Source organism: Melospiza georgiana, chromosome 6 (genome assembly GCF_028018845.1).
Source record: "Melospiza georgiana isolate bMelGeo1 chromosome 6, bMelGeo1.pri, whole genome shotgun sequence".
Classification (NCBI taxonomy): Eukaryota; Metazoa; Chordata; class Aves; order Passeriformes; family Passerellidae; genus Melospiza; species Melospiza georgiana.
In genome coordinates, this window is record NC_080435.1 from 60,708,820 (window position 1) to 60,725,852 (window position 17,033).

At 49.1% G+C, this 17,033-nt stretch overlaps 1 protein-coding gene across 10 annotated transcripts in view; it reads right to left on the reverse strand.

Annotated features, from left to right (window-relative positions):
- Window positions 1–8,653: 8,653 nt before the first annotated feature.
- The window catches only part of KTN1 (kinectin 1), an 82,323-nt gene continuing 73,943 nt past the window's right edge, over window positions 8,654–17,033 (reverse strand). For all 10 annotated transcript variants that reach the window (XM_058026258.1, XM_058026253.1, XM_058026262.1 and 7 more), the window contains 3 exons: window positions 16,352–16,444; window positions 10,557–10,676; window positions 8,654–9,150 (listed from right to left, as the gene is read on the reverse strand). In XM_058026258.1, the coding sequence (XP_057882241.1) occupies window positions 10,572–10,676; window positions 16,352–16,444 (198 nt within the window). In that variant the 3' untranslated portion in view covers window positions 8,654–9,150; window positions 10,557–10,571. The remainder of the gene's footprint in view (window positions 9,151–10,556; window positions 10,677–16,351; window positions 16,445–17,033) is intronic.

The window sequence follows — 17,033 nt, forward strand, 5'->3', positions numbered from 1 at the left end:
GCTCCTGCAAAGCCAAGGCTGCTTTCACCATTTGCTCCCATGTCTGGTGGCCAAGGAGTTTAAACCCAAGTAGGAAGAGATGTGAAACATCCAAAACTTCTTAAAACTGTCAGGGGGCTCACACCCAGCCCCACCATTGCTCCATGAAATGTGTAAATATTTCTGGAAATTAAATAATGCTCTTCACTGAGTGTCTGCACTCCAGTTTGGAGAGACAGAGGTAAAAAATTGTGCATTTGTGGTGCTGTTTTATCAACCTGCACATGGGATCCATCCAGAGCCACTACAGAAAGGAAAACCACTGTTACAGAGGCAGGACTGTTGTATCCTGCAAAGCACCAGCCTGATTTTAAAGTCTCTCTACCTCCAGGATGCCTCATCCTCCCCAGCCAGCAGAAGAAAACACTTGGAGGTTTCACATAAAAAGAGGTTTTTTTCATGGGAGAAAAAGGATGAAAGTAGGGAAAACATAAGTGGAAAACACTGATTAAAATGAGGATGCAGCAGCTCAAAGCCTGTGTGGCTGCTGGCCTGTGCAGGCTTAGCTTAAATCTTTAGTCTGAGCCCTTTGTCCCTTTGCTGAGTGCCCGGTGTACGCAGAGCCCTGAGCAAATGGCAACAGAAAATATTGTAATCTGATTTTAACAAAATTAAAGCCCCTGCAACCCGAGTGGGAGAGCAAGGTAAACAGCAGAGAGGAAGGCTTAAATGTGCTTTTCCATCCCTCTAACTCCAGGTTTGCTCCAGCTTAGGCAGTAGAAGGACGTGGCTCCTGCACCCACCAGGCTCAGAGCCAAGGACAGAAGGATTCCTGCCAAGGCTTTGCCACCATCCCAACACTCAATTCCCATTTCCCTCCCTGCCATCCCACCCTAACAAAGGCATTTGGTGACAGTGGACAGGGAGAAGCCTCAGCAGAGCCCCCCATTTCCAGGGGCACTGATTAATGAAAGGCTCCTCTATTATCGGGTTATCGCTCCCCGTTTTTCCTTAATTGAGGCGAGGCACCTCCATCCTCTAAACTTCAAGGATGACAATAATTAGCACAGCGAGTCGTTATTGCTCTCATCATCTCTCCCCTTCAGGAAGTACAAGATCTAAGGCACCAGCCACGAACGGGAAATCCAGCTTTGCCAGGCACACTCTCCCCGACCTCGGAGCCCGCCCCGCGATCTTGTAATGAGAGGATTAGCCCAGAATACATATGGGGCCCTTTAAAGGAGAATATTTATTAAAAATACATCAATATGTCGCTGCTGGGGTGCACATGCAGCTTATTAACAAGAGACCCCCCTCCTGAGAGGGCTTTTGTCAGCAGCAAACAGAGCTGGGGAGATAAACAGCAGCTCCTGTAATTAAGAGTAGCCCTTGTGTTAATGCTGGTTGCTGTTACAGCAGCTTATTGTCGGCTGCAGGGCCTGGGGAAGCAGGATGATGGCAAAGGCTAATGCTGAAAGGTGGATTTAGTCAGTAAAAGATGAGCCTGGGACATGGATTTTAAGCAAAAGGTGACAGGAAAAAAATATGCTTGGATTTAGCCATCCTCAGGCAAGATTTAACTGCAAATTAGGACTTAGAGAGTCACAGAATGGTTTGGGTTGGTTAAAGAGCATCTCATTCCAGCCCCTGCCATGGGCAGGGACACCTTCCACTATCCCAGGCTGCTCCAAGCCCTGTCCAACCTGGCCTTGGAGCAGAGAACTCCTCTTCTTTTTGGTGAAACGCAGACACACCTATAGAGATGTATGTGTAACATGTGGACATGATGTTCATGTGGAATCAGACCCCCATTATTGGCCCAAGGCATGTCAAACATGCACTGTTGGGGATCCTCTCCTGCTCTCAGTCCCACAGGATTCACCCTTTACCCAGCTGAAATTGCCTCAGCTGCCAAAAGCAACCTTCAGACAGAGATCCCCCTGTCAAATACCACAGGATTTGCAATAAACTCACCCTAGGCAGCAAGAACAGGAATTCCAGGAGAAAGAAAACCTGGGGAGAGTTTGTGTTTCTGCCTGTACAGCCCCCAGCCCAGCAGCAACACCTGTACATGTATTTAAAATAAATACACTGTGTGCTGCAAAGCTCTTCAAAAGGCACCTCCCAAAGGGACAGAGGGCAGCCCAAGGACACCCTGAGACATGGGGACACAACTGCAGAGCAACAGGGCAACCCCAGTGTTGGGACCCAGGACATTGCTCTGGCTGCCCTGGGTGATTTGAGACCCTGACAGGGGGCTCAGAGTCAAAACCAGCTGTGCCTTGGATTTTAGCCCATGGAAACAATTACCAACTTTGTGTGAGGATTTACAAGCCACGAGAGTTGGAGTAGAACGATAGTTAATTTGTCAGAGGGTGAAAAAGTAGAATTCTGGGGATTTAGAATGGGTGTTCAAGAAACAAGATAGAGAAATCTGGGTGTGTCCTGTCCTTCTCCTCCTCCTCCTCCTCCTCCTCCTTCTCCTTCTCCTTCTCCTTCTCCTTCTCCTTCTCCTTCTCCTTCTCCTTCTCCTTCTCCTTCTCCTTCTCCTTCTCCTTCTCCTTCTCCTTCTCCTTCTCCTTCTCCTTCTCCTCCTTCTCCTTCTCCTTCTCCTTCTCCTTCTCCTTCTCCTTCTCCTTCTCCTTCTCCTTCTTGTCCTCCATCTTCTGGTGGGATGGTGACACTTCTGGATTGGTTTAGAGCAGAGACAGACTGTCTAACATAGGTGATAGGTATTGGAAAATTATTGTAAATAAAGTACAGGTAGTTCTTAGTGTAAAAAGCCAACACCACCCCAAGGGCAGGGACTGTGCCACAGCCCAACCTGCTGGACAGATCTCAGCAGGTCAGAGAAAGAATGTAATAAACAAGAAAAAATAAACAGCCTTGAAAAGCAGAACCCAAGAATCTCAACTTCTTCTTCAGTTGCAGGGCTGGGAAAAAAGAGATTTTCTAATACCTCAAAAGTCATCTCAGCCACAGAAACCCGAGACCCCACATCCCCCCAAAACCAGTACAGGGCCCAGCTGCCTCTGCCTACCCCCCTAGCAGAGTAAGGGGAGAGGGGAAACTACATTCACATTCTATTATATGTATAAAAATACATAATATATAAAATACAGAGATCAGATATTGGGAAGGAATTCCTCCCCGTAAGGGTGGGGAGGCCCTGGCACAGAGCAGCTGTGGCTGCCCCTGGATCCCTGGAAGTGTCCAAGGCCAGGCTGGACAGGGCTTGGAGCCACCTGGGATGGTGGAAGGTGTCCCTGCCCATTACAAGGGGTGGAGCTGGACAATATTTCAGGTCCCTTCCAACCCAAACCATTCTGTATTCCCTGATATTTATAAATTCCTGCTCCCTGAGTGTCCCATTTTCAGGCCTTTTCCCTACAAACACTCCCAAGAGAGCAGTTGTGTTCTCACACACACCCCAACAATCAGGCTGTTCCTGCTGCTCTCTCATCAGGTTTCAGGAGCCCTTTGAGAGGACAGAGCATCAGTTTCCCTTTTGTTTCAGCTGGGTAACAAAATGCCTCCCTGGGCTGGGAGCAGGGACTGATCCTGCTCTGCCAGGGCAGCACCTTGGAGTCTCCTTAACCCAACATTTTCACTCCCTCACAGGGCCCCAAAAGCAGGATTTTTAGGACAGACATCCTGGAAAGCTCTGCTGACTGTTTGGGAGTGCAAGTCCTGCTGTCACTGAGTCCCCAGCCTGAGGCATGTGTGCAAAACAACCATTTTTTGCTGTATTTAACACCTGGGTGAAGGCTGGGCCCCCCTTTCTGAGTCACTGGAGATCCAGCAAATCCTCTCAGCCATGTGGGGGGAAGCAGCACTGAAAATTTCAGCTGTTGTGCTTCCTCAGCCAATTCAGCACTGCATCCATTGAATTAATAATGACCAGCCAGGGCCAGCACTGCTGATCCAGACCAGCTCCCTCTGCTCCTGAAATATTTATTGGTTTTAAAGAATTCTATCCCCAGCCTGGTGCAGCCCAGGTTGTTTTCTGTAGGGTTGGATTAGGATGAGCCCATTTGTTTAAGCAAGAGATCAGGTTCTTCCAGGATGGCCCTGGCAGTATTGAGGTGCTGCAGGAACACTCTGGCTCTGGATATGAGCTTTGAAATTGTCTTTGGGGTCTTTATTTTCTCTGCTTTAAGCCTGTTTGAGGTGGTGAGGGGTGTTTTACCCAAATAAATCCTGTGAGAAGATCACAAAGGCCTTGAACCTTCAGAGTCTCCATCCTCTCATGGTCCCACAGTGACACAAACAGGGCCCACAGCCACACTTGACAGTGGTTTTGTTAATGTAAAGAATTGTTGAAGGCCAAGCTGGAAATCCAAAGCCCACTGGGACCCTTCAGCACATCTGAGCTGGATTTTAACCCCAGATGTGCAGAATTTTACAGGGTGAAACTCAAAGCTGTTTGCCAGGCCTCCCTCCCATCTCCACTGAGGGGTCCTGCCATGGTCACAGCAGGGCTGAGGCTGAAGTTCAGGGTTTGGGGGGGTGAAAACTGCACAAAATAAAAGTATTAATGCCAAAAACCCAGGTGCAAACCTGCCCTTCCCACAGAGGAAGGAGAAACCCCTGGACCTTGCCCATGCACAACATGGATCGCTGCAAAAACAGGAATAAAACAAACCCACAGCATTTCCAGCAACGTGGAAGGAGCCCTGCTGGAGGGCCTGCGCTTCCCCCAGTTTAATTAGCTCCTCAATGATGCAGAGCAGCTTCCCCAGGAGCCTGCAGATGTATTTTTAGGTGCAAGCACTCCAGAAATAGCAGCATCCCCACAGGAAGCTGCAAACAGGCACCGAGGAGCCGCGTGAGGGTTGGGCTGTGGATGCACAAGCTGAGAGCAAAACCTGCACCCATCCCCAGCACAGGGACATCAGAACAGGGGCACCTCCAGCAGCCACCCCAGCACCCTCCCAGAGATGCCCCTGGGAAAAAACAAACAGAGAAATTCAGAAATGAGGTGTTTGGTGCATCCCTGTGTCACAGCATGAGGGGGACACAGCACAGGGGACCTCCCCAGTGAGCTCCTGAGCAAGCCTTGGCATTCCCACGGGTTCTCCTGCACTTCTGCTCATTCCTACAGGCTTGGGAAACTCCTCAAGGCTTCTACTACAGGTTTGCTGTGGAAATCTCACAGAGCAAGGCATCCAGAGGAAGCTCCAGAGGAGGCCCCACCTCAGGCCCTGATCCTGCCCCTGTGGCAGGCAGAGCTCTCAGCAAAATCTGAGCCTTCAGGAATGATTTCATTCAGCCTGATTTTAAGCAAGTCTGGGAAAGAAGACACCCTCTGTGAAGATCTTTGGTTAAATCTCCCTCCAAGGAGCAGCCCTTGCCCATTGCTCCCCCCTCAGCCACCGCCCAGGGAACCACAGGGATTTGTGACATCTCCAACAGGATGTGAGAGAAATGGAATGCTGGGGAAGTACCAATCATCTCCAATTTGTTTAAAAGCTTTTGGAGACTTTACATCCCACAGCATCACCAGAGGCTTTCTCCCCAAACCCTCTCCTCTCCAGCCAGGGCAGAAGCACAGTCTGGACCATGGAGGAGGAGTTTTTGCTGCATGTTTAACCTTGAAGTCCGGCAGAAATATGGAGTTTTTCACCTTCTGGAATTCCCACTCAGCCACCAGAAGCTGTGTCCACTCTGCTTCCACCAAGACCCCCCCCAGTACAACCAAACCCAGACTGGCAAGACCCTTGGTGGCCACCAAAGTGCAACCTGAGAGAGCTGCAGAGACAGCCAAGGTCACACAGGGAGCAAGGGGACACGGGGACCCCGGGAGGACACAGCTCTGTCACTGCAGAGGGTTTTTATGGCAAATTCAGCTGAATTATTTGGGGTTGAATTAAAGCTGCATGAGCTTTCCTTTTTTAATCACAGGAATAAATAGCTGGGTGAGTCAGTGCCTGAGAAAAGGCAGCAGCAGCTCCTGGGTAAACAACCTGCTGCTCCCCAGGGCTGGATCCAGGAAGGAAAGGGTGAGAGGGACCCAGGAGAGGCAGCACAAATTCAGGGAGACACCTCAGAGCCTTCCCCTTCACCTCCTAGTGATGCCTTGAGAAGGCTGACCTAGAACAGAGACTGGATGGAGTTAAAGAGTAAAATAGGGATTTATTAAAAGGATCTCCTCCATGGATGCACCTTGGGCAGCGCCAGAGCCCAGCCAGGGCTGCACCCAGGATGAACCAAAATGGCCCCAAAATGCACGGCCGGGCACGGGCTCTGTCCCTGGGATCAGTTCTGCTCCATTTGCACCTTGCAGTTCATTGTCCCATTCCAGCTTGAGCCCAGGCAGTCCCACCCTGCTTGTTTTTCTCTCTCCAGCCCATGGTGTTTGTGCTCCTGGGCTGACATTTGGATCATTTGTCCTTGGTGCCCAGCTGGAGCAGGAATTGTTTTGTCTCCCTGCTCTGTGCACAAAGCTCACCATCCCCTGATATGGAGCCCAGACCCACAGTCTAAAGCAGCACAGAATCTGAATTTTAGAATAGAAAAGCTCAAACCTGAGGCGTCACCATTCCCATTTTGAGGGAAGATGCTGAACTGAAAGCAGAAGGAGCCAGGTTTGTACAGGAGCCAGGCTGCACAGGCAGCACCCAGCCCCACATCACCCAGTGCAGCCTCTCCTGGTGCAAATCACCTCCAAAAAAATAAATAAATACCAGAAGAAATCCATTTGTCAGCATCTGAACATCCCACTTTGGGCTTTTTTCCAAGCAAAGCATCCCTGTATGCATTAGCCATTGTCTCCCTCTAGTGCAGGCAGACACCATCCTGCTCCTCTCCTGCCTGGCTGGGCACCAGGAGCTCTGCAGAGATCCCAGCCCTGGGAACACAACAGCACCAGCCCTACCTTTGCACTGATCAATCAGCTTCCCACAATTTTGTAGTTTTTTTCTCATTCCATTTTCTCCCAGGAGGGATTTCTCAGTGACCACATTGGATGAGCAGTGTTTTATGCAGGGCTGGAGAGGACAGTGAGATCAAACAGCATCCTTCCCTCCTCCCGGTGCCCTGGGGAACCAGCCTGACCTCTCCTCATCCTCCAGAGAGGGGATCAGCCTTTGCTCAGCTGAGCTTTCCACAGCTGCCTCTAACCCCTCTGTACATCCCCTAAAGCCCAATAAAAACCTGAGCTTAAATTTCAAAACGAAAAAGATCTCCCGTCCTCTCCAGGGAGAATTCCTGCCAAGAGAAAAAGGGAATGATGCTGCAAATCCATCCCCTTTTCACTGCAGCAGCACCTTCACCCCCTGCCCTGCAGCTCAGTCCACACAAAGTCAAGAGTCTGGAGACACAGGAATGATCCAGGAGCTCTCCAGGCACTGCTGTCCCTTCCAAAAGCATTTATTTGTTTGTTTATTTATTTCTTGCATTGCAAACCACCTTTTGAAGAAAGAAAGGACACCACCTTACCTGCAGAGCCCAGATCCCATTGGGATGATGACTCAGAGGAGCTTTCCCAGCATGGGTGGCCAAGGGGACTCTCCTGAGGGGGGCAGGAAAGAATCAGAGCCACAGGGACACCCCCAGCCCAAACCATCACCACTGAAACTCCTGGGTGATGTTCTTAAATAATTTTAAACCAGTCAAACCTGCATGGATCCATTGAACTGCCAATTACACCCCAAATTGGTGTTTGGACACCTGCTAGAGCCCCTGACCCCAACCAGGGCAAGTGTGGAGACCCTCCAGGTTTCAGGTTTTCTTGGATCTGCAGTTGTAGGGGTGAGTTTCTACTTTCTACATCAAACACCCACACAAGTCAGGCTAATGGCATTTGAGTTTTTACTCCAGGGAACACAACACTTCAGGGGCCACAGCTGGAGCCCAGGGGTAGCTCCTGCTGTGAGGAAACCACATTTTCCAGGTTTTTTCTCCCTCTTCTGAGCTGTTTCACAGCTCTCAGCAGGACTTGGCATGATGCACATCACTGGAACCATGTAAGGAAGAGGCTTCTTTACCTCCTGCCTGCTGAAGGCCAAATATTAACTAAAAAACAGCACAGAGGGGAGTGTGAACAGCTCAGGCTGAGCAGTTTGATCTGTTTCACCTCTGCAATTAACCCCCCATTAATGACTGACCCCTGTTTTATCACTTTCCCTCAGATAATCACATCCTCAAGTGTTCTAAAGAACCAAACCACCCCTCACCTTGCCCACTGCAGAATCCCACAGGACTGAGAGCTCCTCGAAGACACAGAGGAGAGGCCACCTGATCTCCCCACAGAATCCCCGTCCCATCAAAGACCCTCCCACACTTGTTCCCAACAAAGCACAAGGGAACAGAGCATCCAAACCCTATCCCAGAACTCCTTCCAGCCCAAACTCCCAGCCAGGGGGTGGATTTGGGGCAGAGGAACACACTCTGCTCACCACTGGCTTTGTCACATCCAGTGTTTCCAGCTGTTCCTCCCCCTGGCACTCCCTCATCTTTCCCAAAAACAACACATGGCACAGAACCACAATTTACATGACATTTTGATGGGGATTTCTTGTCTTTTTTAAAACTTGCTGCCTTCTCCTCTGCCCAAAAACAAGCACAGCCTGATGCTCATTTCGGGGAGGGGAGAGGTGGAAACCTCACCTGAGTCATCCAAACTCACTTGAAAGAAGAGAGCAGGAACACCTTGAATAATAGCATCCCTTTATTTGCTGACACCATTACAAAAACTGATTACATTAGCAACCAAAAAAAAAAAGAAAAAAAAAAAAAAAAGGAGTGTTTACTTGAGGTTGAAGTCAGAGGCAGCTAATCCCAAAAATGTAATTAAGTAAAACAGTGTACAACATCAGTATTAAAATGTCATTTCCCACTGGTGACTTTACCATGTTGGAATTTTCTGAACAAGTTTTATTGAGCAAAATAAGATAAAAGATTATGTGTTTACTGTCTCTCCAGGAATGTAAAGGTCTAATTATCCAAACAGGTTTGTTTTTATTATAAAACTAAACTCTGGAGGTGTCTACAGAGTTGGGGTTTGTTTCTTTAAATCAGTAGTCTAACAAGGATTAGAAAAGACAAAACTCTGTTCAGTGTTTCTGACGAAGTAGAAAGGGTGAAAACATAAATAAGGCTTTAATTTGGCAAAATATAATACAATGCCTTCTGCTATCCTCAAATGAACGATTCCCCCGTGATTTCACTCTGCAAGAGAAACACAAAGCACCAGGTCAGAGGGTTAGAATAATTCACAATTCCAGCACCTTGCCTGCATTTCTTTGGTGTCAGCCCATGAGGAAGCCCAGGGAAGGAGCCTGGGTGGTGGAGCTGAGCAGGAGCAGCCTCCTGGGCAGCCAAGGGGCAGCAGCACCTCCCTCCCTCCCTCCTGGACACCCAGGCACCCTCTGCCAGCTCTGCTTTGCAAAGGCAGGAGCACAAAAAGCTCCTGGATCAGGAATGCAACAAATCCCATCCTCAGCAGGTGAAAGGCAGCTCTGACACTCCTCAGTGAGTGCTGCAGTTCCCAGTTCAGACCCAAATCTGCATCAGCTTCCTTAAAAAGTTCAGTGTCTTGAGCTTATCCAACCTTCAGCTGACTCTGGGTTATTTGACTTTATCTGCAACTCCTGAAAGGTGAAGGTGGCTGCACTCAGCTGGGGCTGGGCTCTGTCTGCAGCAGCACTGACACACCCAGAGCACACAGCCTCAGGCTGCACCAAGGGAAATACAGGCTGGATATCAGGGAAAAGTTTTTTACAGAAAGGATGATAAAGTTCTGGAATGGCTGCCCAGGGAGGTGGTGCAGTCCCCATCCCTGGGTGTGTTTAACAAAGCCTGGATGTGGCACTGGGTGCCAGGGCTGAGCTGAGCTGTTGGGGCTGGGTTGGACTCAATGATCCTGAAGGGCTCTTCCAACCCAGTGATTCTGTGAATTCTGTGAATCCCCAGGTTTCCAAGCTGGATGAGCATTAAAATGAAAGCCTTGTCCACGTGTCTGTAACTGATTGAGAGCTCATGGCAGGCTGGTGTTCGTGTTCAGACACTCCCAGCCACCTCTGAGGGTCATTTCATATCCTCCATCCCAATAAGAGCACGGGAGTGCAGACAGTTTGCTGCTGGGGCAAACAAAGATGAGAAAAGGCTCTGGGAGAACAAAACTTGGGGAAACCTGCTGCAGGAAGGAGCAGGCAGGGGTGGAATTACCTGCCTACATGAGGGACAGAAGATCAGTCTCAGCTGATTGACATGTGCATCCACAGAGGAACAAATCCAGTGCCTGCCAGGAGCTTTTTATGATTTGCATGTGGAATTTGGATGAGTATTAGGAAAAGATTCTTCACTGGATGTGTCAGCAGGGTCAGGCATTAGAACAGGGCAGTGATGGAATCTCCATCTCTGGATGTGGCACTTGGGGACATGGTCAGTGCTGGCCTTGGCAGAGCTGGGGAAAGGCTGGACTCAGTCTCAGAAGGCTTTTCCCACCTTAATAATTCACTGACTGTAAAAAGCCTCATATTCAGACATGAGAGCTGTTAATCTGAACAAATTCCCACCACAACACAGCAGTGTCCCTCCCAGCAGCTGAACTGGGGGTCACTGTCCACACCCACCTGGCTGTAGTGTCCTCATCCCTTTGACAACATTTGGCTTACTGACACCAGCAGCTTCTTGAGGTGACCCACATCCTGGGTGAGATTCACCACCACATTTCTCCTTTTATCACTCAATTCCTGGAAGAAGGAAAAAAAAAAATTAAAAACTCATTTATAATCTAATTACCAAGAAAGCCCAGAATTAGATCCTCTGTATAAAATTACAACTCGTGGTGCAGAAGGGAACAGTTCTTGTCAGTCAGAGGGTTATGGCCACGTGCAAGGAGAACAAGGCTCAAAGTCAAGGAGCCCTTTCCTGTTCAGGGCATCACCTGCACATCCAGCTCCTACCCCACTGCCTGGGACTCCAGCCCTCCCTGCTCCAGGAATTGTGCAGGTACCCACAGCTGATCCAGCCCCAAAGGTTATTTCTCCACCAGCCTGGCTGAACCCCACAGATGTGGTTTATAACACAGGCCAGAGTGCACAGCTGATGCCTCAGGTTTGAGCTTTTCTATTTCTCAGGTTCTGTGCTGCTTTAGTGTGTGGGTCTGGGCTCCATATTCAGGGATGGTGAGCTCTGTGCACAGAGCAGGGAGACAAAACAATTCCTGCTCCAGCTGGGCACCAAGGACAAATGATCCAAATCTCAGCCCAGGACCACAAACCCCGTGGGCTGGAGAGAGAAAAACAAGCAGGGTGGGACTGCCTGGGCTAAAGCTGGAATGGGACAATGAACTGCAAGGTGCAAATGGAGCAGAACTTATCAAAGTCAGAGACCCCATGACCAGTTCTCCATTTTGGTTCATCCTGGGTGCAGCCCTGGCTGGGCTCTTGTGCTGCCCAAGGTGGATCCATTGAGGCCTTTGAATAAATCCCTGCTTTATTCTTTAGCTCTGTCCAGCCTCTGTTCTAGGTCAGCCTTCAGCACTCCTGAGCCCAGAGCTGGAGCAGCCAAACTCCTGCACCACCAAGGCCTGGGTGTGAGTGAGGAGCTGAGGGAGGCGTCCTCAGCAGAACCCAACAGCCCAGCCCAAGGCAGCTCCAGCTGTGGAACATCTGCCTGCAGTTCCACACCCTTCCCACAGATTCACCCTCTGCTCCAAAGCCCTGGGAAATTCCCACTGGCCAGCACCAGAAAACAGGAAGAAAATGAAAACAGGAAAAACGAAAGCTACCACGAGCTAGAAAGCTTCCTGTGCTGAAATGAAAATGCTGAGCTTGTGTTTTGAAACAAAAATAAATGTTTGGGGTTTTTTCTAAGAATTCAACAGTTTCTTAATCAGGAAGTGTCACAGCTGAAGATGGACTCTCCCCCTCCTGCCTCCCTGCCTGTCAGCCTGGGCTAACAGTGCTGTGTAATCCCTCTTTTATTATATATTTATTGATTAATTAACCCCTGCTTTATTATATTTATTGATTAACTGCTGCAGACATGCACAGAGCACTCCACATCCAACACACACACCCACCTTACTGCTCCTTATTCAGCCCAGAACACAGACATGCACATCACCTGCAGGAGAGCTTTTCCTTGAAATTTAACAGCTAAAATAAGCAACTGTGCCATGGTGTCAGCACTGCAGAAGTACCCAGTTCTCCACAGGGGCACAGAGGTGTCTGCAGGCTCCCAGCATCCATCAGCCCCACTCTGGTGTTACCCACAGAATGAGACTGATGCATAATGTGGGTGCAAATCTCTCCCCAGAGCTCCAGGGAAATTAGAGGGAGTTCAGAGAGGGCCATTTTCCCTGCTCCCGTTTGGCTGGAAATGCAAAATGAGCAGTAAATCAAACTCAATCAAGCACCTGCAGCATTGCAGGAACGACTCTGGGCTCAGACAAGAGAACAAAACCATCTACAGCAAAGCTCTTACTCCTGTGCAACTGGTAAACATTTGTCTACTGTAAGAAAATCACTGGGATCTGTATTAGGGCAGCCTTAACCTGTTTTACCCATATTAAAGCAGAAAAATCAGGTCTGTCAGGGCTGAGACTTGGCTCAGCAGTCTCACACAGCCTGATGGCAGTGGAAGGGTGAAGGCAATTAGCAGCCAACAGATGAATTAATCCAGCTCTGAGCAGCAGTGAGGCAGCCTGGGCAGCAGCACAGACCCAGCAGGAGCAGGAAGGAGCCCCCAGTGCCCTCCCAGCCCCTCTGGGAACAGCTCCTCCCCCCCTGCCTCATTTACTGCATCTCCCTTCTGTTCTGTGGCCTCACCAATGCCAGGCACTGCTCACTCACGAATTGCAGACACATCCCCAATCCTCCTGGGGCCAATCCTGACCACATCCCAATGGATTTGGGGCCAGCACAGTCCTCCTGCTAACCCAGGGGTGCACAGCTGCCTCACACTGCTGAGCCCCAGCCCTGTGCTCTGCATCACCTGGGGGAAAGAGGGGACATTTAGGGCAGATAAACAGAATAAATCCTTCCCTGTGAGGGTGTGAGGCCCTGGCACAGAGAAGCTGTGGCTGCCCCTGGATCCCTGGCAGTGCCCAAGGCCAGGTTGGACAGGGCTGGGAGCAGCCTGGGACAGTGGAAGGTGTTCCTGCCATGGCAGGGGGTTGGAATGGGATAATCTTTAAGGTCCCTTCCAACCCAAACCAGTCTGGGATTCTGTGATCCACTTCTCTGGGAGATGAGGATGAAGCCCCTGTGATTTCAGACCCAGCAGCTCCAGGAGGAGCTGAGCAGCCTGGACAGATTCCCCTTGGCTGTTTCACACATTTGGCATTCCCAGTTCCCAGTGATGGACTGCTCTGCACTGAGATTTGGGGGAAAAGCACATTACATTGCACATAAGCCTCAAAATCAGCTCAGTGCCTAAGCAAGCTGCTGAATATAAATGACTTCCTTAAAGCACACTAAAAGCCCCCTTTAGTCATCAGCTGGTCCCATAAGTGACAAAGCAGCTGATTAGAAACCCCAAATGGTCTATTTTTAAATAGAAAGCAAAGAAATCTAAAGAAAACACTCTGAGTGTGTTTGAGGGTTTAAGCAAGTATCATTTCTCAATTTTGTGGGTTGGTTCCAGCACCCAGAAGGAACAAATATGTTCATTTTTGAGCATGTGTTTTCAGGTCCTTAGTAAAAAAAAAAAAAAAAAAAAAAAGAGGCACTGTTGCTAGGTGGAAGTGGCTGGAAGACTTTCTTTTTTGATCTCAGAGCTATTTTCAGCTGGGTTTTTAGGCTTCTGGGGAGACAGTTTCCTTTTCTCCCCTCAAAAAGAGGGAAAAAAAAAAGGCAGCAGAAAAGGCTTGGAGAAAAGATAATGTTCTAATTCCAGCCTCTGCCAATGGCTACCTGTCAGGAGTGCTGCTTAGACAATTAATGTATTTTTACTAATGAAAGCTTAATTGCAGGTTTATTAGGACTGTTTTTCCACACTCCTCTTTAGAATAAAGCCATGGATATTCTGGCAGGAACCTGGGCTCCACAATGTGCAGCAAGAGCAGAGCAATGAGAGAGCCACAGGGGTTTTGTGAGGTAAGGCAATTAAAGCAAACAAGCACATCTGGGCCACCACAGGGCACATCTGGTGACAGCCCAGCTCAGGAGGGCTGCCCAGAGCCACCAGCCACAGATGCCAGGGCTGATGGCTCTGGTGTCACTGCTGATGGCACAGCTGATGGCACTGCTGTCCCCATGGATAAGCCATGAAGGCACAGCACAGAGAGCTGGCATTGGATTGAGGGGGGCTGTTCTCCAGCTGCTGCAGACAGGGACACAGCTCCTGACTGGCACTGATGCCTCAGGTTTTGGCTTTTCTGTTTTTTTCAGGCTCTGTGCTGCTTTAGTGTGTGGATCTGGGGATGGTGAGCTCTGTGCACAGAGCAGGGAGACAAAACAATTCCTGCTCCAGGAATTGCTCCATTTGGACAAATGATCCAAATCTCAGCCCAAGAACATAAATAAAATGGACTGAAGAGAGAAAAACAAGCAGGATGGGACTTCATGGGCTAAAGCTGGAATTGGACAATGAACTCCAATATGCAAATGGAGCAGAACTGATCAAAGTGAGAGTGTCACAGACATCTTTTATGAAAAATCCTTTCCTTAGGATTTTCCTCTTGAGAAGCTGAGAGGCTTCAGGAACAAAATGTAAACATTGATTATCTGCTGCTGTGGAATGCAACAGGTGCATCTGGGATTGGTCCATGTTGGTTGTTTCTAATTAATGGCCAATCACAGTCAGCTGGCTTGGACTCTCTGACCGAGGCACAAGCCTTTGTTATCATTTTTTCTTTTTCTATTCTTAGCTAGCCTTCTGATGAAATCTTTTCTTCTATTTTTTTAGTATAGTTTTAATATAATATATATCATAAAATAATAAATCAAGCCTTCTGAAACACAGAGTCAACATTCTCATCTCTTCCCTCATCTTTGGACCTCTGTGAACACAGTCACATGAGAGACCCTATGACCGGTTGTCCATTTTGTGACCATTTTGGTTCATCTTGGGTGCAGCCCTGGCTGGACTCTGGTGCTGCCCAAGGTGGATCCACTGAGGCCTTTTAATAAATCCCTGTTTTGTTCTTTCACTCCATCCAGTCTCTGTTCTAGCTCAGCCTTCACAAGGCATCAGCACCAAAGCCCCTGGCCTCCCATGGGAGCACAGGGAGGGCTCAGCAGCTCTCCCATCCCGCAGGAATCAGCTCCCAGGGTTGGCACATCTGAAATCTCCCAGGCCCAGCTGCATCTCTGGCTGAGCCATGGTGAGCCCAGCACAGGGTCCATCAGCATCCATGAGTGATGAGCCTGGAAAAGCCATTTCATTCCTGCTGATGACTGCAAAGGCTTTCCTGCAGCTCTCCTCAGAGGACCCCGAGCTTCCTCTCACAGCTGATGAAGCCACTTAGGTTCAGCAGCTAAAAGGAGCTGATATAAATTATTTGTGCTATCAGCAAGTGCTCCTCTGCCCCTCAAATGACAGCAGGTCCTTCCACTCTGTCCCTCAGAAGAAAATGGGGAATGAGCTCCATTGACACCACTCCTCAGCCTTCCCAACTGCCCTTGGAAAGCTGTTCCAGGGCTGGTGTGAAAGCCTCTTTTTGCCAGAGATGGAAAAAGCAGTGACAAAGCCCCAGTCCCTGTGCAGGTGGTGTCTTTAGGGCAATGCCTGAGGACCAGCAACCATCCTGACAGCAACCCACAGGCTCAAGGGAGCCACCTGCCCCCAGTTCCAGCCCCTAAAGCTGGAATGTCACTGCTGGAGGATACAGGAACACCTCCAGCCTGCAGAGTCACCCACCCACAGCATCCAGGGCTGAAGCTCATCTCAGCAACATTTTGCTGCTGGACCACATGAAGGTCTACACAAATCCCAGCTGAAATCAAGTTCTGGCTCCTGGCCACAGCTGCAGAGGAGCAGAAGAAACCATGTTCTGGCACGAGAATCTCTGAGTGTAACAGATTGTGCAAGACTGCCTTTCTTTGGCATTACTGATGTCAGAAGGGCCAACCCCACAGTGTTTTCAGCCCACTTAGTCATCAGCAGAGTTATTTTTGGCTTCCCTTTTCCCTTCCTGAAGGGACAAATCTGGGGATCTCCCCACGTTTGCCCAAACCAAACAAAAAACCCACCAAAAGCCCAGAATCCCTCCCTCCCTTTTTGCATGTCTGAGGCACAGGAAGGAGGTCACAATCCAGGCAGCAGCAAAATCAGTGAATCCTTGACACCCTGGCAAGCTGCAGCACTGGATAAAGCCCCAATCACCCAAACATCCTGTTCCTCTGCTGGGCCTCACTTCCCAAAGCTGCCACTTTGAGATGTGAGTGGCCCCTGAGCAGGAGCTCCAGGAATCACTCACCGAGTCTGTGCAAACGTCGCTGTTTTCAATAACATTGGCATCCCCAAAAACCTTCCCAATCTCTCTCTCCAGAGCTGCCAAAGACTCCTGGGCCTGCAAGGGAAAGACAGCATAAAAATAAAGATATAGTAAAAAAAAAAAAGAAAGGAAGGAAGAAACAGGGAAGGCACAACAATCAGCAAAGCCCCATCTCCCTGAGAGCACCAGAGACACAGGAAATCTTTAGCTCTGTCTAAAGATTTCTGTTTTATGCCAGATTATGCCAGAAAATCTGTTTTATGCCAGATTTGCTCCAGGGACCAACTCATTTGCCAAGACTGACATGTCTCCTCACAATCAGCATGTTGCATGTCAGCCTGTCTGCACCTGAGAGCAATCCCACAGGGAAGCTTTAATAGTCCCACATCAGGTTATCAGGTAAAAATCATGAAGTAAATCTCACAAGAGCAGGAGTGCAGCTCTCCAAAATCCTAACCCCATGAACCATGGACATCATGGCTTTGTATTCAACACCCAGCACAACTATCCAGAGCAAAATGTTTTAAATTCTTTATTTCAGCAAGTTTCCTTTAGCTTCTCACCTCCTCCAGTGCTTTTGTGATCATCTATCCCTGTCCAGGACAAAATATGCTCCCCCAACAGCATTTCCCACTCCAACTCTGGAAGAATTCAGCCCAATTTG